This window comes from Musa acuminata, chromosome BXJ3-3 (assembly GCF_036884655.1).
Source record: "Musa acuminata AAA Group cultivar baxijiao chromosome BXJ3-3, Cavendish_Baxijiao_AAA, whole genome shotgun sequence".
Lineage (NCBI taxonomy): Eukaryota > Viridiplantae > Streptophyta > Magnoliopsida > Zingiberales > Musaceae > Musa > Musa acuminata.
In genome coordinates, this window is record NC_088351.1 from 39,551,639 (window position 1) to 39,578,313 (window position 26,675).

The 26,675-nt window shown below is 45.8% G+C and overlaps 4 protein-coding genes across 8 annotated transcripts; all 4 read left to right on the plus strand.

The window, feature by feature from the left end:
* The first annotated feature begins 3,747 nt into the window (after positions 1–3,747).
* On the plus strand, positions 3,748–5,898 carry LOC103979739 (transcription factor PCF5). 3 transcript variants are annotated; one of them, XM_065142843.1, is made up of 2 exons: positions 3,748–3,865; positions 4,547–5,898. In XM_065142843.1, the coding sequence occupies exon 2, from the start codon at positions 4,706–4,708 to the stop codon at positions 5,807–5,809; it is 1,104 nt and encodes a 367-aa protein (XP_064998915.1). In that variant the 5' UTR covers positions 3,748–3,865; positions 4,547–4,705; the 3' UTR covers positions 5,810–5,898. The 3 variants fall into 3 exon arrangements, with proteins under 3 accessions (XP_064998915.1, XP_009394201.2, XP_064998916.1); XM_009395926.3 differs by lacking the exon at positions 3,748–3,865 and adding an exon at positions 4,255–4,440; XM_065142844.1 differs by lacking the exon at positions 3,748–3,865 and adding an exon at positions 4,263–4,379.
* Positions 5,899–12,214: 6,316 nt separating this feature from the next.
* Positions 12,215–13,278, plus strand: LOC135632412 (E3 ubiquitin-protein ligase ATL41-like). The gene has a single exon (XM_065140975.1). It carries the CDS (start codon positions 12,450–12,452, stop codon positions 13,110–13,112), a length of 663 nt encoding a protein of 220 aa, XP_064997047.1. The 5' UTR covers positions 12,215–12,449; the 3' UTR covers positions 13,113–13,278.
* A 1,906-nt stretch (positions 13,279–15,184) lies between these two features.
* LOC103979737 (basic leucine zipper 2-like) lies at positions 15,185–17,273 on the plus strand. Of its 3 annotated transcripts, none has more exons than XM_018823143.2 (4): positions 15,185–16,242; positions 16,344–16,434; positions 16,537–16,663; positions 16,825–17,273. In XM_018823143.2, the coding sequence occupies exons 1-4, from the start codon at positions 15,758–15,760 to the stop codon at positions 16,929–16,931; spliced, it is 810 nt and encodes a 269-aa protein (XP_018678688.2). In that variant the 5' UTR covers positions 15,185–15,757; the 3' UTR covers positions 16,932–17,273. The 3 variants fall into 3 exon arrangements, with proteins under 3 accessions (XP_018678688.2, XP_009394198.2, XP_064998941.1); XM_009395923.3 differs by having other exon boundaries at positions 16,862–17,271; XM_065142869.1 differs by having other exon boundaries at positions 16,537–16,708; positions 16,862–16,997.
* A 4,089-nt stretch (positions 17,274–21,362) lies between these two features.
* On the plus strand, positions 21,363–24,644 carry LOC135632461 (protein BIIDXI-like). The gene is made up of 4 exons (XM_065141062.1): positions 21,363–21,539; positions 22,772–22,936; positions 23,370–23,711; positions 23,800–24,644. Exons 1-4 carry the CDS (start codon positions 21,440–21,442, stop codon positions 24,393–24,395), a joined length of 1,203 nt encoding a protein of 400 aa, XP_064997134.1. The 5' UTR covers positions 21,363–21,439; the 3' UTR covers positions 24,396–24,644.
* Positions 24,645–26,675: the final 2,031 nt, after the last annotated feature.

Consider the following 26,675-nt stretch of genomic DNA (forward strand, 5'->3'; position numbering starts at 1 on the left):
TTCCTGTCCATAGGTCCCAAATAGGGGTTGCTGGTTAAGGAGGAGAGGGGGAAAGAAGAATAAGAGGTAGTAGCCAAAAAAGGTTTGACCTATAGCCCTTTGGTTCCCTCTTATTTATAGATGTCCATTGTCAACTTAATCATAATGGATCTTACCATGTTGGGTACTGGATCTTCATCCAACTACCCAAGTCTCTTATATTAGTAAGTTTCTACCTAATAATCTCTCATTAGCTTTTATTTGATCTCATCCATAGGATTGAATAATTCATTTGCCTATTGGGTATCCAATAAGATAGGTGCTCCAGCGGATATCTCATATACGAATCTCTACTCGTCGCAACACCTATTATATGTGTGAGACCCTCTAGGCCCAATATCGAACTAGCTATGAGTCATACCTATCAGAACTCCTTCTAGTTTAGTGAATTATTATCTTCAAAACTCCTTCTAACTTGACTCATTGACTGCAGACGTACTATGCCACTACACCGCAGTCCCTAGACGATACAGGAAAATCAAATTTATTTCACCTATCTATCCTCAATTATCGTGTATCTATAGTCTTTTATCCATCTAATATCCCGGAGATCGTATATCGGATATAGTACTATTATGCTCATACGGTTTCTACTCGAGTTTTGCTCTAATTGGATTATCACATAAAACTATTTCTCTCTCAATCCGAATAACTTTGGCTAGGGATTTTCCTGAGCAATAACACATGAGATATTCCTCTAATGACACCACGAGAGTATAATCCTCTATCGATACTCAATAGCCCTTGTAAGGTTAGCCGCCACTCTCGATTACCAATTGTGCTAGATCTTGAACTTCAAGGTATATAAGTCTGTAATTAAAAAATGGAGTACTGATATAGGACATTCTTGGTATCTCAAATATAAGGACCAAATATATTACTGGGACAATGGAATCACTGTCTGATAATGAGGTATCATCAACCATCTAGAATTCTATGAGCGGATCAATTAGTGAACTCATTCTCAAATGAGCACTTGCACGGTATCCCTAGTGTCCACACACGATCAGCTACGAGACCAACCGCCTCCATCATATAGATGAGTATATAGCATAATAGTCTATCTGGTTATCTTGATATCCCTCTAGAGTAATTTATGATCGGGATTATTTATGGTCTGTATTTAAAGATGAATTAGTATCATTATCATGATCTCATCACGATCCGATTCTCATCGCATAGACTCATGGACATCATAATATATGCAGCATGCAAGATAAAGTGATAAAATATTAAATAGTATAATAAGTAAAAATAGTATATATCATATTATACGTGTCATCACTTACGTGATTGGCTTGTAGGGCACTTATGATTAGCACCTCGAAAAGTATAAAAGTGATCAATGAGTCAGAAAATCACAGCTCATATAAAAAGAGATATACCGTATGAGGCATAAGATAAAATATACTCAATATGCATGAGCCGAGAAAACCCAACTCGCATCAGAGTAAGTTCATCATGATAGATGATATAAGAAAAAAAAATGTCTCAAACAAAGAGATAGAACATTGACCCCTCCTTTACTCAAGGTGCGTAGACCACGGCCTAATGTATCCTATCGATCCGGAAGCCCATAAATTATATATATATATATATATATATATATATATATATATATATATATATATATATGGATGACTTAAATGCTTATCCCTTAATTCAACACAACGAAATGGTATGGCTCGCCAAATCTGATTATATCTTTCGCTTAATCGATGACCTAAATATTATGGTTGATTCGAATCCAGAAGTATAAGCACATAGTTTTGGAGAAACATGGATATGTCATATATCTAACTCGTCAATGTTCGTTTTCAGAGATTTGCTTGATATTTGTGCAAAACGAGCAAACTTAACTATTTCATATCAACTTGACATACGGTACGACACAAACGTTGACATAACAATCTTGTCATAATTATTAGATATCCATAGATTAGAAATGATGCATAGGGTCCGGTCCGCCAGGGCTACGCCTTTGTGGCCCATAAACAAACTGGGCCGTCTCCCGTGTCGCTGATTCCGCCTTCTTCCGTGCGTTGGAGCTCCCAACACCATGATGGCTCCTTGACTGCCGTCCATGGAGCAGCAACCGCGACTCGGACCTCCCAAGCGAGGACAACATCAATGCCAAACAGAAAAGGAGACCAAGCCTTGTGTTGAATCTCCTCATGAAGGCCTCCTTATCCTGTGATCACTGCTTTTGCCCGGGCGTTTCGTTTATATAGGCACTGCTCCAGCAAAGCACTCACATAAAAGAAAAACCACTTTCTTTAGCCACATTTTAAGGCCCGTCCTATATATATATATATATGTGCACACAAACATAACTAGAAAGTGTCGATTCTCACAAATAGAGAGAAAAGGTCGAGTTGTCGATTCTCACAATGCACACAAGACAACACTAACCTACCTTTGCACGAGAAGAGTGTACCTCGGACCACTGCTTTTGCAGATTATATGTATCATCAACCAATGTTTCCTTGACTTTTTGCCTTCCGGTTCCATCTTTTCTGCGGACTACGTCAATAATAAATGTGTCGATCAAATCATAGTGTTGTTCGTTCATATATACATATATCTTTGTTGATCGTGGTGGAAGCAATAGTACATGCTTGCTTTAATCTCCATAGCCTGCTCTTCTGAGCTTTTTCAACGAGCCAACGAGCAGCAGCCCAGCTTCCTCGTTCTCGAGTACAAGCTGATGTGAGCTTATTGGCGGCGCGAGCTTCAGGCCACCGGCGACCATGATCAGCGAGAACCAAAGCGATCCCCATGGCGAAGAAGCTCTGCGGCTTAATTTCCAAGACGATGGAAGGCCGAACATACGCCTAATCTTGCCCGTATCCATCGATGTTTGACCTCGGGAGTTTTGCGTCGACGGTGGCTACCGTTGACAATGGCGAGTGGGCGGTGATGGTTCATCCACCGATGTTGGGTGGTCAGCTTACGGGGCATTTCATAACGCAGCTTGGCGTGTCCACTTAGGTCTTTCGGAGGTCATCGGTTCGATAAGAATTCGCCTATCCATTCAATCCTGCATTAGTTTAAGGCTCTGCCATGACATCATCGATTCATTCGGCTCCGGTATCGATCATCACTTAACCGGAAAACAGCACAACACTTTATAGCATTTCCTGCCATTAATCGTGCCTCCTATTGGACTACCTACAACTTACGAAACGAACCTGAACCCGACCCGATATCGACCCGTTCGTGCCGTACTTGGGCTGTCAACAGATCTCGACCAACCCAACAACCTGACCCGGTTCACATATCTATGAGTTCTCAGCCATCTGATGCGAATCCGATCGCTTCGATTTTCGATCCGATCACAATCTGTGGAGGCTTAATTGTAAGTGGTCCCCATGACACTTGGAGATGCAATGTATCGTCTGCAGTCAACGTAAGTCAACTTTGTGGGCAAGCTCATTCATCGACATTTAAAGAGTGATGTTACAAGTGCAGTGCATCTCGAAGCAGCTCTATGCCCGTGGCGGGCGTGTCCTCGGTCAGACGGCGGAGGCGGGCATGAGATCGCTTCAACGCCACCCATTTGTCCCACTTGTTCTCATGCACGTCAACTTCGGTGGAGATCGTAGCCCTCGTGGAGATATCCTCTCTCTTGTCTCCTACCTTACTTTTTCCTCTCTTCGCAATAATCATGGCCTGCACCAGTCCCACCACCGTTAAGGCATGCGTTCGTCGTCGCCGAGCGACCCGCACAGCTATAACGCGTCTCGCATTGCATCTATCTCCTACTCCCAAAGGCTTGGTTGTGGTTAATTCGGTGCAAGCAGCGAAGTACAGATTCACGAGATTGGTAAGGCCTCCGCTCCTTACTCTGCATTATTTAAGGAAATGGATAAGGTATATATACTTCCATAGATCATGTCACACTGGTTACGGTGAACCGAGGTGACACCTACGTGCTTTGTGCTTCAAACTTCGAGCCTGGAAACAGAGATTCACTTATTTGCCCTTTTGACGGTAAAGGTCGAAGCTGCGGTGAAGTGGAATTAGTTGAATGGTGTGTGTATTTGGTGATTAGTATGAAAGGGATGCGGGAAGCGAATTTGCAAGAGGGGATCTTTGCTTTTGACGGAGGCAGCCGCAATAATGGAATGAAATGACCAAAAGACTGGAGTGGAGGAGTTCTTGTCCTGATCCGGAGACCAAAGCAAAAGATGACGAAGAGGGGGAGGGAGTTTTCTATCTCCTCAGTTGGGGTGGCCTGCGTCTGGGGGCTCTGCATTTATTGGAGTGTTTCGAGGTGGCGGCTAAGCTGATACCGTCCTTGGTGTCTGACTCCTCTGCCCGCGCGACCCCCTCACCTGGTTGCTTCTTCCCTCCTTCACCTCCTTCTCCATTTCTTCCATTTTGTGTACGGTTCTGTAGGTGTGTGTCACGCTTCACATTAGCTCTTGCCTTGTTATGGTTTCTTGATGTTGAATATGCTGCATCTCTTGCTATATATTTTGCTCTCTGCTGGTGCTCTTCGCAGGAAAACGATTCCTGGAGTTGAAGAAAGAGAAGATCCAAAGAGGACGTAGTGAGGAGGAAGAAGAAGCGTAGTGGTAGCAACTGTATCACTTATATAGCAGACGCCAAAGCAGAGCTGCCGCTGCTTCTTTGACTCTATCTGAGTCTATGCTCACATAGGATGGAGGAAAGCAACCGCCGCCACTACAACCGGCGGCGATGGCGGCCAGAGTTCGCCGGGGAGATTGTGGAGGTCCCTGGGGGCCACATTGTGCGGTCCACCGGTCGGAAGGACCGGCACAGCAAGGTGTACACCGCCAAGGGCCTGAGGGACCGCCGCGTCCGCCTCTCGGCGCACACCGCCATCCAGTTCTACGACGTCCAGGACCGCCTCGGCTACGACCGCCCCAGCAAGGCCGTTGACTGGCTCATCCAGAACGCCAAGGCCGCCATAGAGCAGCTCGCGGAGCTCCCCCGCCACCACGCCCCGGCCTACGAATGCATTGAAGTCAATGAGCAACCCATGCAAGCGGCCTCCGACGGCCACAATTCGATCGAGCAGTCCTTATCCGACGCCAAAGCGGTTGCGCCGCTGGGCTACGGTTTCCCTTCTTCGTTCGACAGCAAAACCATCGACGATACTATCAGGACTTTCCCCGGTGCCACAGCCGCTGCGTCATCCCCTTCAGCCCACGCGATGACGTACCGCGATGACACGCCTGACCTGCCCCTGCACACAGGCGGCTGGCCTCAGGACCTCCGCCTCTCTCTACAATCCTTCCACGAACCCATCTTTCAGGAACACCACCGGAGTCCTGATTCCACCCAGCAGTCCTTTCGGTCTGTCACAACCAGTTTGGCTCAAGGCGCCACCTCGGTAACTTGTCCTGTGAACAAGGGGACGATGGTTTCGTGGAATGCGGGCAACACGAGCGACGGCAGCGGCGGAGAGTTCATGTACAGTGCGACGCTGCCACCGCAATCGGCCGTGCTGCATCCCGTCAACAGCCAATTCCAGATATGCACTCAGAGGGAACCCCTTCAGTCCAGTAATTTCCCTTCGTTTCGCGCTTGGAGGAATCCTACGGCGCTGCATCCGTCATTGGTGTCAACCGTGGCAGACGCGTTTGTGTCGGAAAACTACGGTGGTTTCTCAGGATTCCACATTCCAACACGAATTCAGGGGGAAGAGCAGCACAACGGAATTGCCACCATACATTCTGCTTCTCCCCAAGAATACAAACTGCGAGAGAGAGACGACGCAAATGCAACACTAGACTTTTGACGTTTCTTCTAACGGTGAAAACATGAATGTGGTCTTGATGTATGTCTAATTGCTGGCCAGCCAAATCCAGTTCTTCTGCTTGTTCTTCATTCTTTCATGTCCACAAGAGACTAGAACATAGATTCAGTAAGCTACTGACATAATCGGAGCAGGGTGGTCTCTGTTCGATGTCCTTCGCAATGTGCATGAATGAGAGTCGGCATGGGACTTCTGTCTTGATGCTGGGGCTTCCTTAGACAACCAAGAAGATTACAATAATGTGTTGTGTTCCATGATTGCTGGTCCCAGTTCTATTTCAAGATCCATGGTGCAAGTCTTTTTCCTTGATGAGTGGAGATTAGATTGCCAGCCTATATCTCAACCGTATCTCTTGCAGGCCAATGTCCAGTTGCAAGAAAAAGAGAAAGGAAGTCATGTGTATTCTCTCTCTGAAAGGAACACCGTGAAGGTGGACGAATGATGCTTATTTCGAGCCAGGTTTGCCGTACCGGACTGTACCGCCCGGTACGGGCGGTACGTACCGGTCCGACAGGCCAACAGTACGCGAACTGCTCCGTACCGTACCGACACTGTAACAGTGTACAGTAACACTGTAGCAGTGTACAGTGCTCGGTACACGTGAGTATACCGCTCGGTACACCTGGGTGTACCGAGCGGTATACCGTACCGTACCGGTACCGAGCCCGGGTCGAAACGCCGGTACGATACGGTACGACGAACCTTGATTTCGAGGACATCTTTCTGTGTCACCCTGCTCTTTAGCATGTTGCTTCGTGTCAAGGAATGTAGTCTCTAGTTGTTATTCCAATCGTACTAAATTATCTTCTATCATTTATTATTGAGTATGACGAGGGAAGAAGTCGGTAACATTTTGATTAGCTTGACGTGGTTCATACTCGTATATATAAGGTTGTTCACAATGTCACCAAGATAAAAACGTCAAGCTTTCAAGATATTACTTGCATGAAGATCGAGGTTAAGAAAGGTTTTCTAACTCTATCCCTCTAACGCCCAAGTTAGTAGCCCGAGATATATGAAACTAGATGTGAGTGGTCAAAAAAGATAATCTCCTCTGAGCTTTTATATTTATTCATAAAGAGATAAATATTTTATTTAATATTCTACGAAGAGGTAGCCTCTAATCGCCTCCGACAATCTTCCCTTAGACTTTTGTCCACGTGGGTGACAAAGGAGGGTAACCCATAACCACCTACATCGGACCATTGCCCATGTGGGCATGCAGGTGGAGGGCGACCTCCATCTTCTCCTTCTACCTTGAACATCACGTGACAGTTACATATCGGATAACGATTAGCTGACAATGTACTCCTTATCATTTGTCACCCCTCAAGGTGTGCTTCAGAACTCTCGCGAGAGGTGTCCGAAGTAGCGTCTAGTTCATTGGACACGTCAAGTTTATGTCTCTTTAATCCATTGTTGACCTGGTAGTATGTCTAGTTTATATGGCATGAGTTCGTACGACACGTCCAGTTCATCGTGCCTCTCGTATCATTCGGCATCAGTTCGTATGGTAGGTTTGTCTAGGATTATCTCTCTTAACCCAATTAAGTTTTTATACCTCCACGACTCAGGTAGAGACAAGAGTCGAGTTTCCTGATGTCTCTATCTTTGGTAAAGGCGAGGGTGGGGCTTCCCAATCTCTGTATCTTAGTGTAAAGCGGGGGTCAGATTTCTTGATCTCCTTGCATCGGGCAAAGGTAAGGGTCAGCCTCCAAGCCTCGAAAAAGCGGGAGTCAGATTTCCTGACCTGATAGAATGTCTAATTCGTTTGGCACAACTTTATATGACACGTCTAGTCCATCGTGCCCCTTATACCATCCGACACGAGTTCATCCGGTAAGTCCATTCGAGATCGCCTCCGCCCAGTGCTACTAATGGCGATCAATTACCAATTTATCTCTCGTATCGTCAATGAATGCACATTGGTCAGATGGGGTCGAGTTTCCCTACCTCCATTTCTCGGGCGAAGGTAAGGGTCAAGTTTTCCGACCTCCATGCCTCGATGAAGGGGAATCATGCTTACATCCTTGGGTGGTCATGGGTTTGGGCCCCATGGTGGGCACCACCCTATCTTTGATGAAGGCGGGGGGTCGGGCTTCCCAACCACCCTGCCAAGGGTTGAGGCAGTGGTTGGGTTTCCCGATCTCTCCACCTCGGGCAAAGGTAGGATTCACATCTCTTTTCTTATTACTTGGAGGCTCTATTTTTGCTCAAGTTGTCGGCATCTCTCTTTTTTTTTATTTTTTTATGAGCCTTTAGGCCAATTGGTCACATTGGGCAATGACCTACCCACCTTGAATAAAGGAGGGGTCGACACTCTACCTCCATGCTTCGAGCATTCTTTCTCTTATATCTCTCGTCATTGTAGACTTGCTCTCATATGGATCAAGTTTTTTCAACTCATGTGCTTTGGACACATCTTACATTATACCACCGATCATGGCATGTTTCTTTTTACCGAGGTTGGGTTTTCCTGACTTCCATGACTTGGGCACATTTTATCTTGTACCTCCCACCATTGTAATTTTCTTCTTACATGGGTTGAGTTTTTTCGATTCACATGTTTTGGGCATATTTTGTCTTGTGTCGCCCACCTTGGCATGTTTCTTTTTATGCAAGTCGAGTTTTTCTCGACTCATGAGCCTCGAACAAATTTTGTCATGTGTCTCTCGTCAAGTTTCTTGTTACGCGGGTTAGGTTTTCTTGACTCATGTGTCTCGAGCATAATTTATCTTGTGCCTCTTGCTGTAGTGGGCTTCTTATTATGCATATCGAGTTTTTTAGACTCACACACCTCAAGCATATTTTATCTAGTGTCTCTCACTATGATAGGTTTCTTCTTATACAGGTTAAGTTTCCTAACTCATGTGTCTTAGGCATATTTTGTCTTGTTCCTCCTATCATAATATGTTTCTTCTTACGCAGGTTGAGTTTTCTCAACTAACATGCTTTAAGCATATTTCCTCTTATACCTCTAGCCATGATGGATTTCTTCTTACCTGGGTTAGATTTTTCTGACTCACGCATCTCGAGTATATTTTGTTTTGTTCCTCCGTCATGACAGGTTTCTTATTATGTGAATCAAGTTTTTCTGACTCGTGCATCTTATGTATATTTTGTCTTGTGCCTCCCGTCGTGATGAGTTTCTTATTATATAGATTAGGTTTTTACTACTAGTCATAGATGCCCAACAAACCAATCACATGAGTGATGACACGCGTGACTTGGCACAGATCTTTTTACTTATTATATTTTGGCATTTATCACTTTATATTAACTATTGCATATATGCATGTATATATTATGATGCCCTTGAATCTATGCAATGGGAATCGGATCGTGATGAGATCATGATAATGAGATCGATTCACCTTTAAACACAGATACTAAATAATCTCAGTCATAGGTTACTCGAGAGGGACATCGTGATAACCGGATAGACTGGTGTGCTGTATACCCATCCATATGATGGATATAGTTGGTCTCATAGCTGCTCGTGTAGGGACACTAGGGATACAATGCAGGTGCTTATTGGAGAATGAGTTCACTGATTGATCCGCTTACGGAATGTTGCCTGGTTGATGATGCCTTATTGTTAGACAGCGATTCTGTAGTCTTAATGGTGTATCTGGTTCTTAGACTAGAGACACCAAGGATGTCTTATATGAGTACTCAACTCTTTGATACTAGACTTATAGGTTTGGATGTCCCAGATCTAGTACAACTAGTCATTGGGAGTGACAGTCAACCTTACGAGGGCTATTGAGTGTCGATAGAGGATCATCCACTCTCGGCATCATGAGAGGAATATCCTATATATTCTTGCTCAGACAAATCTCTAGCTAGGGTCATTCGGATTGAGAGAGAAAGAGTTCTCCGGGAGAATCCGATTAGAGCAAGACTCGAGAAGAAATCGTATGGGTCTGACAACACCATGCCCGATATACGGTCTCTGGGATATTATATGGATGAGGGACTATATATATACAGTAACTAAGGATAGACAGGTCTAATGAATTTGATTCTCGTGTATCGTTTGGGGACTACGGCGTAGTGGCCTAATACGTCCGTAGTCAATGAGTCGAGTGAATTATTTTAAAGATAATAATTCACTAAGTTAGAAGGAATTCTGATAGGTATAACTTACGGTCAACTCCAATTGGGCCTAGAGGGTCACACACATATGGTAGGAGGCATTGCAATGAGTAGAGGTTCGGATATGAGATATCCGTCGGATCCCCTATCTTATTGGATATCCAATAAGCCCTTGAATTATTGGATCCCATGGATGAGATCCAATAAGAGCTCATGAGAGATTATTGGATAGAGATTCTTTAATCTAAAAGGCTTGGGTAATTGGATGCAGATCCAATACCCACTAGGGGAGGATCCATCAGGGTTTGATAGAGGACCTCTATAAATAAGAGAGATTCAGTGGTTCATAGGCTAGAGCCTTTGCTTGCCTCTCATATTCTCCTCCCCTTCTCTACCTCAAAGCAGGCCTGGAGTTTTGAGGAGTGTCGTTACAGCCCTGCTGTGAGGATCACCGCTAAAGAGGATGACGCTTGACCTCCTTCACCCTCTCCTAGAGATCTGTAAAGAAACGGGGATATATGATCTCCCTAGGTAATATAATATATTCTATACGTAGTTTGTTTCACGGATTTTTGCGCACTAATCTTCACACGATGACGAACATCTTTTTGGGAAATTGAGGATTTTGTTTTTTCTTATTCTTCCACTGTGCATGTGATATCGCCCCCAAGATTTTCCAATATTTTCAACTCACGTATCTTTAGCATATTCTGTCTTATGTCATCTGTCGTGGTGAATCTCTTTCACGCTTTTCACAGTAGTCTTTTCACATCGGTTAGTTTTGCACTCTTCAATATGCCACTTTGTTTTTAACTTATAATATCACCGTTACCTTCGTAATCATATATGAAATGCTAGCTCTATCATCGTTACCTTCGTAATCATGTAGAAAGGGTGATTGTTACCCCTCTTGAGTGAATGTACTATGGGTCGAGGGCGAAGCTTCTTCGCTTGAGTGTTCATTAAAAGGGTCAACGGACATTATTCCTATAACATTGGACCCTCTTTCTAGAGCAAAAAATGAGGTATTAAGTCGTTGATGTCCTATTAGCTCGATGTAGCCCGACCTGTATGCATAAGGTTGTCTGAGGTGCCATATACATAAAGATCAAGGTTTTCCAACCTGATCGCTCTGATGCCCAAGTTAATAACCCGAAGTATATGAGTATAGATGTGAGTGGTCAAAAAAGGTAACCTTCAATTTTACTGTACTGAAGATGAGCTTTTATACATAATCATAAAAGGATAAAATATTTTATATAATATTTTACAGAAAGACAATATCTAAACAACTCCAAAAGCCTTCCCTTGGTCACTTGTTCATATAGGTGACAAAGGAGGAGCAATCCATAATCACCTTCCTTGGACCTTGCTCACATGGAAAGATAGGTGGAGGGTGACCTCCGTTTTCTCTTTTTACTCTGGACACCAGGTGATAGTTATATGTTAGATGATGATTAGCTAACGATGTATCCACTATCATTTGCCCACCCCACCCCCCCCCCCCCTCTCTCTCTCCAGGCGTGCTTCGGGGCTCTCGCGAGAGTCGTCAAATTTATGCCTCTTCGATCCATTATTGACCTAGTAGTATATCTAGTTCATCCGGCACATCTAGTCCATCATTCCCCTTATATAGTTTAGCACGAGTTTGTTTAGCATGACTTTGGAAATGTTGAATTATATAAAACTACGTCGAAAGTATTTTCAATAATTCTCGTTTTGTTTTTGTTTGAATGATTTAGTTACTGTTTTGAATAATATTAAATCAATATCTAGAAATGTACTTAGTGAGTCATTTTATAATAGGCTCTCAGAGCCGTTACTCATATAATCGAAGCTTATTATGAGAAGTGAGTACACATTTCTTTTGAGCTTAACCATAGTTATGTCACCTCAAATTTAGGATACAATAATATCCCGTTAACTCAATCTGACTCAATTGTCAATATATCGATACGATGATCATATATAAGACACAAAAAGTTGAGGTGTCAGCCATGTCGAGGTGTTGTTCATGTGTCAGCTTTGGCCACATCTCTAATAAAAAACAAAACCAAAACCAAAATTTAATCCAACATTCACAAGTAAATATAAGATATATAACGTAAAATGATATTAGATTCAAACCACTGCTTTAGTCCTTTTTGAAAAGTCATCTCAGCAAACAAGAAAATCTCATTCATATATGTCAGCACAAACCTTTCCGACACTCAAAAAGTCTAATATACCGATTCACTTGTCGTTCTCCCAATTCTCCCTTTCACACATTTCGGTCTCTCATGAACTATCTTCGCAATGACCTCCAAGCAACCCAAAGCCACAACGAAGATGACTTGTCTGCTACCCAATCCCTCGGTCAATGGTGATAACATCATCCTCTGCATTTGAAGTCTCCTGCACAAGTTAGTCAACACATCTCTTCTGTCCTCCTCCGGAAGAAATAGCAGTAGCGGAGAAGGGAGTAGTCGGACGGACCTCCACGCTCACAAGGCAACCACCAAACCCTCCCCGAGCCAAGCCGCCCATGTCTTACGTCCCACCGGCCGGCGGGTGGATGCCGCCGGACTACCCGCGACAGGACAGCTACAGAATCAGCACCACCATCCTCTCTACCGCCCTTGTTTTCCGGGCATTGACCGTGGCCGTCATCGTCTTCCTCCAGCTTTACCTTCGCCACGTCCTCCGCCGCCGCCTCACCGCCATCGACCGTCTCCGCGACCGTGCCGCCACCACCGAAGCAGACGAGCCTCCGCCCGCCGTGGGGCTCGACCCATCCGCGATCGCCGCCCTGCCGGCCTTTCCGTTCCGAAGGAGGAGCGGCAGCGAGGAGGAAGGCAGCGCCGCGGATTGCGCTGTGTGCTTGGGCGCGGCGGAGGAAGGCGAGATGGTCAGGCTGCTGCCCGACTGCAAGCACCTGTTCCACGTGGGATGCATCGACATGTGGCTGGCTTCCCACGTGACGTGCCCGGTCTGCCGCGCGATGGTGGAGCCGCGACCGGTCACGGCAACGCTGGTGAGGGAGTCGTCGGGAGCTGCGACGAGTGCGCAGGAAGGGACGGGGGGGTCGAAGGAGGCGGGCTCGGTGTCGTCGCGGCTGGGTGCATCAGTGAGGAGGATGTTGAGTCGAGAGAGGTCAACGACGCGGCGAGCACAAGGAGAGGCAACGGAAGATTTGGAGAGACAGTGAGTATAGCCTCCTGCTCAGCCTGCGGTAGCTATGAAATTGCCATACATGTATACTGGTTGGATGATTTGGAGTGGGGATGGATCGTACAGAAACATCACAGGAATCATTAAAAACATGGTTAAGTATCTTTGGACCATAAAACTAATTACATTCCCCGTTATGTTAATTTGGCTCAACTATATTGCTTACGGAATGGTAATGGTGTTATTGCTTGGTGAATGGATTATTGGTGCAAAGATGTTTGGTAGTTGACCTTAATTGAAGAAAATTAAAATTTGATAGATATTAAATGTGAAGCGTCTATCACACTTACGTCAGCCGTTTGAATTCGGTGTAATGTATTGTCAAAAATTAAATATCTATGAGTCTGAATCAAATTAGTCAACATTTTATGAGGTAGAGAATGGTTAAATCTACTATTTCTAACATAAATAGTACCTAATTCTTTCCATCTTATATGGTATGATCGTGTGAGGTTTGAATCATGTGACTTAGGTAAACACTGTCATATCGTAAAATATATCAAATATATTAATAGCATGATGATGCTATTCTTTATTATTAGGACTGAAAACTATGTAGAAATACTCATCACAACCAATCGTGACTGTGATGAATAAGAAGATTAATTTATTTGGATCTAATTTGCTCTAATAAAGAATCTGATGATGATGATCTCAACGATTATAATGGTCACTCCAATGATAATGATAAAATCTAGCATATACATAAAAGAGACTCTTATATAGTCATGATTTTTTTATACTTAAACAAATATTATTTTTTGTCAGATTGTGAATAACGTAATGAATATTGTCAATAATTATATGATAATAAATATACTTAGTTCTGAGGAGTAGATATGTTTTGAAATCCATCTCCAAAGCACAAATGGGATCCAAAGAAATGTTGAGCATCTCCACGGTTCTGCCTTCCAACATCTATCTCCATGTTGCTCCTCACCATCTGCTCCGGTTTTGGCCATGGCATCAATAGATTTGAGGGCCAGAGAGGCAGGCAGGCAGGCAGGCACAGAAATAATTGGATTTTGGGTTCCTCTTTTCCTTGCATGCGCCGGACAAGACAAAGACCTGCGAAGAGTGGCCAATCTCGTTATGGGCCCCGCTCTTTCTACCAATGTTGAAGCTCGCGCTCCCTGAACGCTGCGACGTGGGCGACAGGTAAAAATTGCAACTTGGTGTATCATCGGTCCACGTAAACCTCACAACAAGTGCTGCTTTCCTCCGCGGTGCCTCTTTACTTCCCTTTTGTCCCTAATAATGTGGGGAATATAAGGCCACAGAATGGGTTTTGATGATCGATAATTATATACCTGCATCGATCCTGAAAGGGCATTGAGGGTGATATGCCATCTCTCGCCTCGTAAACCTTTCGGACTGATCTAAGCATCGTGGCTCCTTACCACTGCTAATTCCTGAGGTTTAATGATGAGGATCATATCAGACGTTTTTTTTTATGCTCGAGCAAAATGTTTATGCCCATCCGGTCTCATCTCGCTGCCTTAATGGGAGCCTTAGCAGCAAGTTGAGGTAAAAGCTTCGAGTTCTGGTGTGGACAAGCTGAAGCTCGTAAGAGGTTGAGGTTGAGGAAGAAAGTAGAGCTCGAAAAGGAGAAGAGGCACAGCACCACCATGTGAGAGGCACATTAATTTTGCGACAAAGCAACGAGGGAGGAAGCACGCCAACAGTGCTCGTGGCCAAGACATCATTCACATCTATAACTAGCCTGCACATATCCTCTCTCTCTCTCTCTCTCTCATAATTCTTGAACAGCTCATCCGCAACCCTGTGGAACACAAAATTATTGGACTGGCCATCTCCTTTTCGATCATGAGATACGTATAGCTTACGTGCATTAGTGCTCCAAATGCGCGGCAGAGCCAACGCCATCTATTGGATCGAGAATGTATCTTGCATACGCCTATGACGTGACCATCCACAGTGGATGCATGGCAGACAAGCGCGTGTTAAGTTACAGTCGAAAGCAGAAGTCGACTTATAGTTCAATCAAGGCCTTTTTCTGGTCTTCGTGTGGACGAGCACGTAACTCTTTCTGCGCCTCAAAGCTTAGACTTGGCGAGTCATACTATATAGCAGGCTCGATGGTCATACTATATGGAGAATGGATACCTGTGTGCCGATTTGGAATTGGGAGAGGCAACGGGAGGTTCGGTCACATCGGCACGTGGCTGCTGATTCCTGCACTTTGATTGATGCGAACGGCTGCTGCGACTTTCCTGTGATACCGTTGATCCCAACTCCCTTCTCTGCTCTCTCTCTGTACTCAACCCCAGCTGTTGCTAGCTGTCTCCCTCATCTCTTGTCATGTGACCCTCTCCCTCCTCCTCCTCCTCCTTCCACCGCCAGCTTAAGCTGCCAGGCCACCACCTTCACCACCATGCTAAAGACAAGAGAGATACTGTGTTTGTATGCGAGGGAGGGAGGGAGGAAGGGAGAGTCACAGAGGACAATTGTAACCAAGGGAAGTGTCTCCTTCCATGAATTTGGATGCAGGGCATGATGCTGCAGCTGCGCATCTGCCATGTCATAAGCTAGCAAGCATTGGCTGTGCAATCTGATCAGCTTAATTCTAGCTTCTCTCTCTCTCTCTGCGTTTGCATACACATGCAGGGATCAGAGGGAACAACGGCGCAGCTCCCTCCCAAAGTCCCTAACACCATGTCCAACAACTGGCCTTACTTCGCCCACCACCCCGCACCTGCGGCCGCATTGGCCCCCCATCATTTCTTCCCGGCCCACCCTCCGGCCTGGGCCGACGAGTTCCTGGACTTCTCTGCCACCCGACGCAACCACCACCGCCGCTCCGCCAGCGATTCCGTTGCCTTCCTGGAGGCCCCGCTTGTGGACGAGAGCGGAGGCTTCGACCGCCTCGATGACGAACAGCTCCTGTCCATGTTCTCCGACGAGATGCCGGCGCCGCCATCGTCGTCGTCGGATCAAGACAGCATGAACGAGGACAAACCGGCTGCTGCGGGTCAGATGGAGGCGCAAAGCATGTGCAAGACGGAGCCAGAGGCAGCGTCGGGGCCGACGGCTGCGCAAGCAGGCGCTGAGTCCGAGTCGGTTGTCGACCCGAAGAGGGTGAAGAGGTGAGGCCAAGATCTGGTAATTCGCTAGCAACGAACAACGACAACAACATTTCCGATTTGGCCATAACCAAGTGGTGTTGATGCTTGCATGGAGGAATTAGGATCCTCGCCAACAGGCAGTCGGCGCAGAGGTCCCGAGTGCGCAAGCTTCAGTACATCTCGGAGCTCGAGCGCAGCGTGTCTTCGTTGCAGGCACGTACAAACCTTCTCAACTATAAATAAATCTTTGCGGTAGAAGTAGACCTACTACAGCTTTTGCTAACAATCGACTGTGTGTGGGATGTCCAAACGAAGACCGAAGTATCAGCACTGTCTCCTCGCGTCGCCTTCCTCGATCACCAGCGCTCCCTTCTCACGATGGGCAACAGCCATCTCAAGCAGAGGATTGCAGCGTTAGCGCAGGACAAGATCTTCAAGGATGGTGAGTGCTTCTCAACAGCGGCGCTGACACTAAATTAAGCTCAAAGTTGGTAGTATTTCTTGAGCCGTATTGCTACTCTTCTATTCTTAGTCTCGAAAAGTTCCGATCTACCAAATAAACAAGCAGTCACGAATGCATTTCTTTGCCAATTTTAATCAAAGATTTGAAGTGGATGAGGTTTTTCGTGAGATGCTGCAGCACATCGAGAAGCCCTGAAGAAAGAGATCGAGAGACTTCGACGAATCTACGATCAGCAGAATCTCGATAAATTGGCGGCTTCCGACGCCGAACCTGCCGCGCGCACAGAGAAAGAACTGCTCAGCTGACGGAGAGTACGCAGCAGCAGCAGTAGTCGAGGTGGTGGCTTTCATTAAATATGAATTCATGGTTTTTACGTTGTATTCTTTTTCATCTTCATATTCTCTCTCTCTCTCTCTCTCTCTCTCTCTCTCCATTTGAGAGGAAACAGAGCATGTTTGGGCTGCGGTGGCGCACTTGTGCGTTGCCGAAAGTGATTGTTCCAAGGCATCATTGTGTGTTTATTAACCGGAGATCTGTGTGTTCGTTCCATTAATCGATAGATTATTCTAATTTTGCTCCTCAAATCTTTGGTTATTCATATTCATTCCCACAAAGAAATGTAGCAAATAGATAATATATGAATATAAAGATGCCTTCACTGTTTGTGAGCATAACGAAGAATAAATATCAAGGTGTGTATGTATATTGATATGGAACAGTGGTTTTTTCTTCTATAGAAAATTTCAAGAGATGAAAAATATGATAACTAAAAGATAATATAAAATATAAAATTAAAAAATTATGCGATTTATTCTTTTTAAAAAATAAACTAATGTGATGAATGAATGAATGTAGACAATAAAATCATATCATCAGAAACATAATCATTGTATAATTTACTGATCCATTCTCTAATGATTCATTACGATATTCTATTTCCTTTTTATAGACTAAGTGAATATTAAAATAATATTTCTTAATTTGATTTGAATTTTTTTATATTTTATATTATTATTAATTGATAGACTTTGGAGATGAATTTATAATTCTCAATTACTCTTTTTATATTTATTTTATTTTTTATTCATAGATGTTATCATATGACAACTTATAACATATGTAAAACATCACTAAAATAATCAGATTTATTCACATAAAATATAATTAAATTGATCGTACGTAGTTATCATATATAAATAATTAGGTCTTATTTCCTATACATGTTTTAATTAATTAACCGTATTAGTACATTCCACGTGATGCTACAGTGTTCCCCTCCGTTATATTGTTAACCTAAACCGACGAACCCACGTGTATATATATACACACACGGTATTTATATGTATATAGCGTCAATCTCTCTCTCTCTCTCTCTCTCTCTCTCTCGTTGTCTCCAACATCTATTTTCCTTTACTGTAATAAGAAAATACCCTTCAAAATACTGGATTTATACACACCATAAAAAAAAATTCCTACACGGGTTGAAAAATACACTGGAAACAAAAAAGTGACCCACTCAACTCCGGTGGACCCACCGGCGTCACCGTAGCTCCGTCATCGAACTGTTCATTCCCACAATGAATGGTAGATCTGCTCCGTCGAAACGGCCCCACCCCCGTGGTAAAACGAAAAATAACATTTCGAGTCATCACAGCCAGCCGCCCCCTGCATGCACTGGTCGACGTACCAGTCACCGGCGTAGCCGCCCGGGCACGTGATCACCTCTGCCTCCGCGTCCATCTCTATCCAGTTAAAGCAATCATCGACGGCATATCTCGAGAAATCGTGGCCGTCGAGGTCGCAGAGGATGTCATCCAAGCCACAGTCCTCGCAGTCCTCGTCAGGATGAAGGATCGCCTGGTCCGGCGACGTGATGAAACCGCCAGATGCCATCTCGTCTTCCAACGACCGGATTACTGTCTCGACCCGGTCACCGTCGAACTCCTCGGCCGCAGACTCATCCAACCACTTCATCAGAAGGGTGTCATCGATCTCGGGAACGTATATGTCATCGAGGTTATCCTCGTCAAAGGAATTCTCCCAACCATCAGCGGTCATGGACGCCATTCCGAGGAAAGGGGAGAGAGAAGAAGAGAGCGCAAAAGAACGAGATGTCAGGCCGATGAGATGAGGAGTTGGTGATTGCTATGACATTGGGGTTTATATAACAGTAGGTTGTGGATTGGCTTCAATGCCACCACAAACAATAAGGCACTGCACCAACTGCTCTCATGTGAGTGAGGTAGATGAATAGATAGATTCAATTGCTTGGATCACAGGCAGAGAGCCTCATTAATCAAATCAAGCGAACTTTCCAGCTAAGCTATAAAGTGAGGTATGGAGCAAATGCGGAGAAGGGGGACAGGAACAGGGAGGTGGCATCATCAACAGGGCAAGTCTTAAATATAATACATTTACGTGGGAGTTGGCAGGACAGAGCAGGGAAGGAAAGCCGACAACATGGCAGAAACCGAGGGATATGGATTTGATGGGAAGATGCATATTATCCAAGTTCAGATGGGCTACCCAAACAGGATAGCCTTTAGCAACAAAGTAATATTAATCGCTAAAAATGACTCAGAAGAAGAGCATTTGTCACTGAAACACCCGACAAACTTGAGGTTTTTGATGATGAACACTTATGATCACACTTAAGGCTCTTTTATGTTGTACATATAACTAGTGAACCATTTGAAGATCCACTAGAATAAAGGAGAAAGCAAGACAGCATTAGCTCCGAGAGGGATATAACTAGTGAGACGGTAAATAAAGTTTGCTTTTGGTTGGATGGTTGGATCTGCGCTGAATGCCTGCCCTCTCGACCAAGTGAAAAAAGGAGGCATTTGGTCGAGCACATGGCGATGTTAGGTGGGTGGGTGGATCTGTGCTCTCTTCCGACGTCCTTGACAGCATTCGGCCGTAGACTTGAGAACCCACCGTCCACATGCAGCTCATCCACTGCCATTCTTGTGCGGTCACAGGCCTAGGAAGTTGCTTGTGACTTCAGGCTGTCTCCTGACTTCATTGTGCGTGTGGACCCTCAAGCTGTGAATCCTGGGATGCAACCATGCATGCCATTGCTTTTTTTTCGACTTCTTTGTGGTAGAGAGGACTCAAGAGAAGACCACTACAAGAAGTGTACAAGCAATATGACAATGTAGAAAATATTAATTAGGGTTTTTTTCTTTTCCTCGATCGTCAGTGTGATGTATAGTGGCAGACTATCACTTTACTGGAGAGTGCAAAGCTCCACTAAAGAGGTTAAAGGATGTAATGTGAGTGCCGTAAACCTAATGTAGTTCATGCATCCGGACAAGAAGCCGAGAAGGCTGGACCGACATGACTACCGAAGGAGAAGACAGACAAACAAACAAACAAACATATGAGTGGCTGCTTCAAAATGGTGTACTCAATGCCATTAAATGGTGCATCTACCTGCCTTGCTTCTCTACCATGAAGAAAATATGGCTACATTTTTCTCTCCATGGAGAGGTTCATCAGCCACAACGAAACAAAAGGTCCGTACTCTGGTCCTGTAGACTGGTAACATGAGAACACCATTGGCACATAATTTACATGTCTCGACTATTGACCCTCTTAACAAAAGTAGATCTGAGAGGTATTTATTCTTTGGATGTGGATAGTTATTAGAATGCATCATAAGACTATCATGGGGTGAACGTGGATCAGATTGACAGGAAGGCACGCCCAGGCAGTGCAAGTCTGCAGCTGGAGAGAGAGAGAGAGAGAGAGAGAGAGAGAGACTGGGCCAGGCCCATTAGATTGCCAACAAGGGCCCAATAGCTGCCACCATGACTACCACTTTCAATACTCTGCAGAGCTGATGAAATGACTTGATGTATAGGGAGCATGTGGACTTTACGATGTTGGAATCCACCGCAGCAGCATTATTGCCCGTGGAACCCATAAAGGAAGAGAGTCTGCACCTATGTATGACCTACGTGTGTGAGCTTTTATTAAGCTAGACCATTGGGCTATGCACCCTTCACCCCTAACCTACACGCAGAGAGACTTACATGCCTCTTCTTCGTACTCGATCACTAAGTTAATTACGGGCTTTTAAAGATTATTTATACGTGTTGACACTGAAAGTATTATCTGATTCCCATTTTGTTTTGATGATCAGCACATGCATCCTCTCGGAGACATGACGGTATGTTCTTGGATGACATGATCAGCCTTTCTAACAAAAGGGTGTTGATAAATGGGCTCATTTACATGTTTCGTATGTTCTCAAAAGCATCACTGTCATGTCAAGACGCTAGTCACGGGTTTGAGTCTTTCTTAAAATGAAGTGTAGCAGAGACATTTTGTCCAAATGAGAAGCTAAGAAACAATTATACAAAGTAAAACAAAAGCAACCCTCGAATGGATGCCGGTCAGAAAGCGGAGGAGGGCACTCAGTACGCAAAACGCGGAAAGATAGGATAACAGTGCACTCCATAATTCCTCTCTCTCTCTCTCTCTCTCTCTCTCTCTGTGTTCTTACTGTTTGTTGCTTTCAAGATTAAAAACACACACACACACAGCAGGAAGATATGAAGCAAAATTAACGCCTCTGCTTTTGCTTTTCCAGCAATAAAATAGTGTGAATGGAGCCAAAAACAAAACAAAGGGAATCAGCGATAAAAGCGGAGGGAGTGGTAAACGGCCCACTGAGAGAGTGTGTGACTGTGTCCTTGGAAGAGGGAAAGGGGGGGGAAAACTCGCTCGCCTCCTGTTCCTGAGTCGGAGATGGCTCGCTCTGCCACTCAACGCGCTTGGCTTCCTCCTCTCGGTGCCCTCCTCCTCCTCCTCCTCTTCGCTCGGCGTGCTGCAGCTGCACTAGAAGATGGTACGCCTCCTTAGCCTTCCGCTACATCGGGCCTTCTTTCTTGGGGTTTCCGTTAAGGAACATCTCCTGCCTCTTGCATTCTTAGAGAAGCATTTGTGAGATCGCTATGTCTTATGCTGCTCTTTGATGCTGTTTGTTTCTTTTACGAATAATCTGTGCTCTGGAGTTGCTTCTTCTTTCTCCTAGACTCTGCTGAGCCGGGAAGCAGCCTCTTCTCAGGATTCCTTTAGAGTCAGTCGTTAGAAGAAAAAGATGATAACAGTGACTCCCGGAGAAGGAAAGCTCGAAAACGACCATGGCAGCGAAAGGAGACGCCTCTCCTAAACCCTACTCCCGACTGCTTCATCCACATGGAAGTAGTTTGCGTGTCGTAATCGATCAGAGTCCCCGTAGAAATCCACAGCGCGGCGTCCACGGTGAAAGGTGCTCGGCATCCTAAGATCGCTGAGGTCGAGAGTTAGAACTAAACTATATGGGTCTACTTAATCAGATCGATTGTCTACATCGTGTTAGAACTAAACTAGTCATCAGGTCAGGTCAGATTGCTTTCAGAAGACTATGTTGACGCCCCCAACAAATATTTTAGATAGCTCTTTCTCTTCCTACCTTCCGTCGCTATCATCCCATTTAGTACAGAAATCATAGCAGTGCTCTTTTCCTTTTGCCTCTCGCTTTTCCGTACCTTTGATGCTAAATCAATTCGGGTGTTGCGTTGTCTCGCGCGTGTGTTACGCCAACTTATTACCTTCATGTGCATTCATTATTAGATTGGGACCGCATGATCCCACGGAATTATGTGGAGTAATAATATCACTAGATCAACACCCTACCAAACAAAATACTCATACAAGATTTTGATGGTGAGATGAATCGATTCACTGTGCGGGAGTGGGAAGCTCTCACGGCGGTCGCGTGAGAAATGGGGGGCCCAATCGCCCATGTGCTGACACAGGTCTACCTTACCTGCTTGTTTTATCTTGGTTGCCGATTGACCCGAGGTTTGGGTTAGAACTCCGAGCACTGTGAAAAGGGGAAGGGATCAGACGCCGACGGAGATGGAGCAGCAGCCTTTGGCTGCCCCTTCCTGTCACAAACGTTGGACCTGCTTCCGATGCCCTCTTTCACGGCCACAGTTGCTCGTGTCTATAAACCTGTGCCCTTGAGTGTTTGTTTTTGCTTTGCTTTTACTCATCTCGATGGGAATAATGACGCTGTGATCACTCGTACTGTAGGTTTGGTTAACAACGGGGCCTTCGAGACGGTGCCAGCAGGCGGGGCCTCCGGTAGCGGCCTGGGGGAAGGAGTCGCTTCCCTGCCCGGGTGGACCATCAATGGCACGGTGGAGCTGGTGGAGTCTGGGCAAAAGCAAGGTGGCATGATACTTATAGTCCCCGAAGGTAACAGAGCTACAGTGCCCCTGGTTTCTTTTGCCCGGTCTCATCTCTGCTTTTAGTGTTTTCCCTGAACAGTGCTCCGAATCCTTTTTCCCTATGACACCGGTCCACTCCCTTTCTCGAGTTCCTAAAGCATCCATCTTTTCCCATGGCCGTCACTCTTTATTAGCTTAAGTTCCACTTCTCATGCGAGAACATTATACAGATAAGGACATGCATTGCCAATAGAATCATCAGGTCAGACACGGCACCAAGCGGGATCACGTTCCTTGTCGAGTTGAGTTCTTAATTGAACCTGAGGATTTCCTTTCCGCGCTGACACAGTGTCAGTCGTGTTAGAGAATCCTGTCTCTGTTTCACAAGCTTGCGGTCTACGATATTATTATTGGAATGATCAGTGAATGAGGTGACTGTGGAGTGGACAATGTGGACGCAGGGGTGCACGCGGTGCGGCTGGGGAACGACGCGGAAATATCGCAGGAGCTGCAGCTGGAGAAGGGGTCGACGTACGCGGTGACGTTCAGCGCGGCGCGGACGTGCGCGCAGCTGGAGTCGCTGAACGTGTCGGTGTGGCCGGCGACGCAGACGGTGGACCTGCAGACGCTCTACAGCGTCGAGGGGTGGGACGCCTACGCCTGGGCGTTCCAGGCGCAGGCCGAGGACGGGGCGGTGTCGAAGCTCAGCTTCAAGAACCCGGGCATGGAGGACGACCCCACCTGCGGCCCCATCATCGACAACATCGCCATCAAGAAACTCTTCACTCCCGATCGACCCGAAGGTGCTGTATGATCCGATTCCCCTGCTTCCTTCTGCACGCCTCTGTATGCGCATAGATGGGTGATCGTGCTTTGGTCACGACGTTGCAGACAACGCCGTCGTGAATGGCGACTTCGAGGAAGGCCCATGGATGTTCCCCAATGCGAGCCTCGGGGTCCTCCTCCCCACGAACCTCGACGAGGAGACGTCCGCCCTCTCCGGCTGGATGGTTGAGTCCAACCGCGCCGTGCGCTACGTCGACTCCTACCACTTCGACGTCCCCCAGGGGAAGCGCGCCATCGAGCTGTTATCCGGCAAGGAAGGGATCATCTCCCAGATGGTGGAGACCACCCCTGAAAAGCAGTACAACCTTACCTTCACGGTAGGGGCCGCCGGCGACTCGTGCCAGACGCCTCTGGCGGTGATGGCCTTCGCCGGGGACCAGGCGCAGAACTTCCACTACTCGCCCACGGGCAACGCCACCCACCAGCCGGCCAACATCACCTTCACGGCGCGGGCCGAGCGGACGCGCATCGCCTTCTACAGCGTGTACTACAACACGAGGAGCGACGATCGGAGTTCGCTCTGCGGGCCGGTGGTCGACGAGGTGAGGGTGTGGGGGATCTCCGGATCGCCGGCCGTGAAGTCCAGTTGGATTGCGTCTCTCCTAGGTCTGGTCGTGGCAGTCATTATGGTTGTGGCCTGAAGCCCAAAGGCTCTCCTGCCATGTGTTTGAGGTAATTACTACGTTTTCGTGTGCAATGCTGCGAGGTTATCTGAAGTTGACGTCTTTGGAGGTAGCACAAAGAGCACAAGTTTGCAACCTGCTTCTTAGTTTTGCTTTTACTGATGATAGTATTATTATGGATAGTATGAAGGTCTGGAGAAACCATTTCTTCCAACTGTAATGTCATTATATATTTGCAGCCATTATAATATGAAATGGTTTTGTTCGTGGAAGCTTGTCACGAACCTGGGCATCGATGGAGTCCTGTGTTCATAAATTGGACCTTCATAACTCCATGGCAACAGAGCACAGGGTAATCCCATATCTGTTGGACCATTTGATTGGTTGTTTCTACCAGGCTGCCTGAATCATGTGATATGTCTAATGTGTCTATTTAAGATGAAGGATAACACGTGATATGTAGAGCTCCACTTTGGTTTAAGTCCTACTAAACTATACATCTAATGTTGTACAATCAGTAAGTAATACACTCATGAACTACAGCATACCACATTACAAACCATGAGATCCTACGTGAATCTGTTAATCTTTTAGCTTTTGATCATGTGTGTTCGGATTCGAGCAGCTCTCTTGATGGATGTGAGGAGTATATCGAGTCAAGCAAGCCTGGCGAGATAAAATAGATGAGAGAAACGATCTGTCCGTTGATCCTGGTGATCATCGATCACGAAGCACAGGTGATCGTCCCATTGGACAACGCACGGCCCGGGAGGGTTCACCGATGTTTCCAAATGGGCCGGGCCTAAACTCTCAACAACCTGAACCGTTTTAATATCATCCGGTTCAACTCTTCTGTTAGTTTATTGGATCCTTGGTGGAACCAATCCGATACCACCACATTCGATCGCCAGCCACTGTACATGGAATGCTTCAGGGTTCACGTCACACTTCGCGGGTCCATTTGGCTGCGCCCCACCTCACCGATCGCTTCATATCACCGTCCGATGCGACGGCGTACCGTGATCCTCCGTTCCGTTTCTACCTCGGTGTTCACAAAGCAAGCGCGGCCTCCCCACGAGATCACCACCAACTGCTCCTGCTTTGGCTTTTGCGATCCTTATCCTCGGTGTCATCTTGAATCTTTTAGCCTTATCAGCTCACTACTCCCTTCAGATCTCCGTACACCATAATTGTAGTTGCAGATCCGAGAGCGATCTCTCGACACCCACCGGAAAAGTCTGCCTCCCAATCGCCCCTTGCCAACTCTCACTTCCTCCAACTCTTGTCTCAGGCAATGGCCACTACTCTCTGAGACCCTTATCCACGCACTCCCAAGAACCATCAGCTCTCCTCACCATGGATGACAAGATAGATATCTCAAACAAGTTGTCTCACAATGATATCCTTTCCACAGAGTCTCTCTCTCTCTCTCTCTCTCTCTCTGGTGGCCAAGCTGCGCGCCACTTGCATGAGAGGGTCTACGTCGAAAAGATTTGCCTTGAACACCTGTAGCTCACCAACCAAGTTGGGCGTTAGAATTGCAACTTGCTCTGAGTTGGTCGGCTTCGTACCTCCACAAGAAGATTCCGCACTATTGACCGATAGGAGTCGTAACACCTCCGATATCATGGAGTTTACAGCCGCATGATCCGGAAGATGTACTGGGATCTAAAAGCTGGGCATTGCATGTACTTTATCCGAGCATGATATAAAGAAGAGATAAATGTAACGAGCAACTTGTCTTACTTGTACTCTAATTAATTTGGCTGGTCTTTGGTAGATATTTATCATAATTTGATTCTTATATCTTTAAACTGTTGCTGTGACTATGCCTCACATGCGGTAACACCATGTCGGCTGATGACATGGTGTTATCGCATGTTAGGAATATGTCATTTTGCATGCACTATGATGCAAAATGACGGATTCCTTAACTCGACATAATCACATTCAGCCACTCTTGTGCGGCCACTTTCTTGCAGATTATCGCTGTCTGGTATGCTCAGCAGATGAACACAATAATTCAATGCAGTTTATGTTAATTGGAAGAACCTCATTATTGTATGCGGCGATGCTGGGTCCACTCTACAGCAAATTATTGCTCTCATAATCCCACCAAATGCAGTGTACTAATATCAGAGCCATCAAAATTCACTTTCGGGGAAAAAGAAAGGAGATAAAATGAAGGAAAGGTGTGGGGAAAAACTAATCTCCTACGCTAAAGAGCAGCAGAAGTTCTAACAGATAGAGCTGGAAAGGACACGTACAGATCGTCCATGGCATTGACCACATCTTCCG

Excerpts from the sequence above, each read along its gene's own strand:
- LOC103979739 (XM_065142843.1), top strand. The coding sequence starts at position 4,706 with ATGGAGGAAAGCAACCGCCGCCACTACAACCGGCGGCGATGGCGGCCA.
- LOC135632412 (XM_065140975.1), top strand. The coding sequence starts at position 12,450 with ATGTCTTACGTCCCACCGGCCGGCGGGTGGATGCCGCCGGACTACCCG.
- LOC103979737 (XM_009395923.3), top strand. The coding sequence starts at position 15,758 with ATGCAGGGATCAGAGGGAACAACGGCGCAGCTCCCTCCCAAAGTCCCT. Across the intron at positions 16,243-16,343 it reads GACCCGAAGAGGGTGAAGAG|GATCCTCGCCAACAGGCAGT; the intron begins GTGAGGCCAAGA and ends TGGAGGAATTAG. Across the intron at positions 16,664-16,861 it reads GGACAAGATCTTCAAGGATG|CACATCGAGAAGCCCTGAAG; the intron begins GTGAGTGCTTCT and ends GAGATGCTGCAG.
- LOC135632461 (XM_065141062.1), top strand. The coding sequence starts at position 21,440 with ATGGCTCGCTCTGCCACTCAACGCGCTTGGCTTCCTCCTCTCGGTGCC. Across the intron at positions 21,540-22,771 it reads TGCAGCTGCACTAGAAGATG|GTTTGGTTAACAACGGGGCC; the intron begins GTACGCCTCCTT and ends CTCGTACTGTAG. Across the intron at positions 23,712-23,799 it reads CACTCCCGATCGACCCGAAG|ACAACGCCGTCGTGAATGGC; the intron begins GTGCTGTATGAT and ends ACGACGTTGCAG.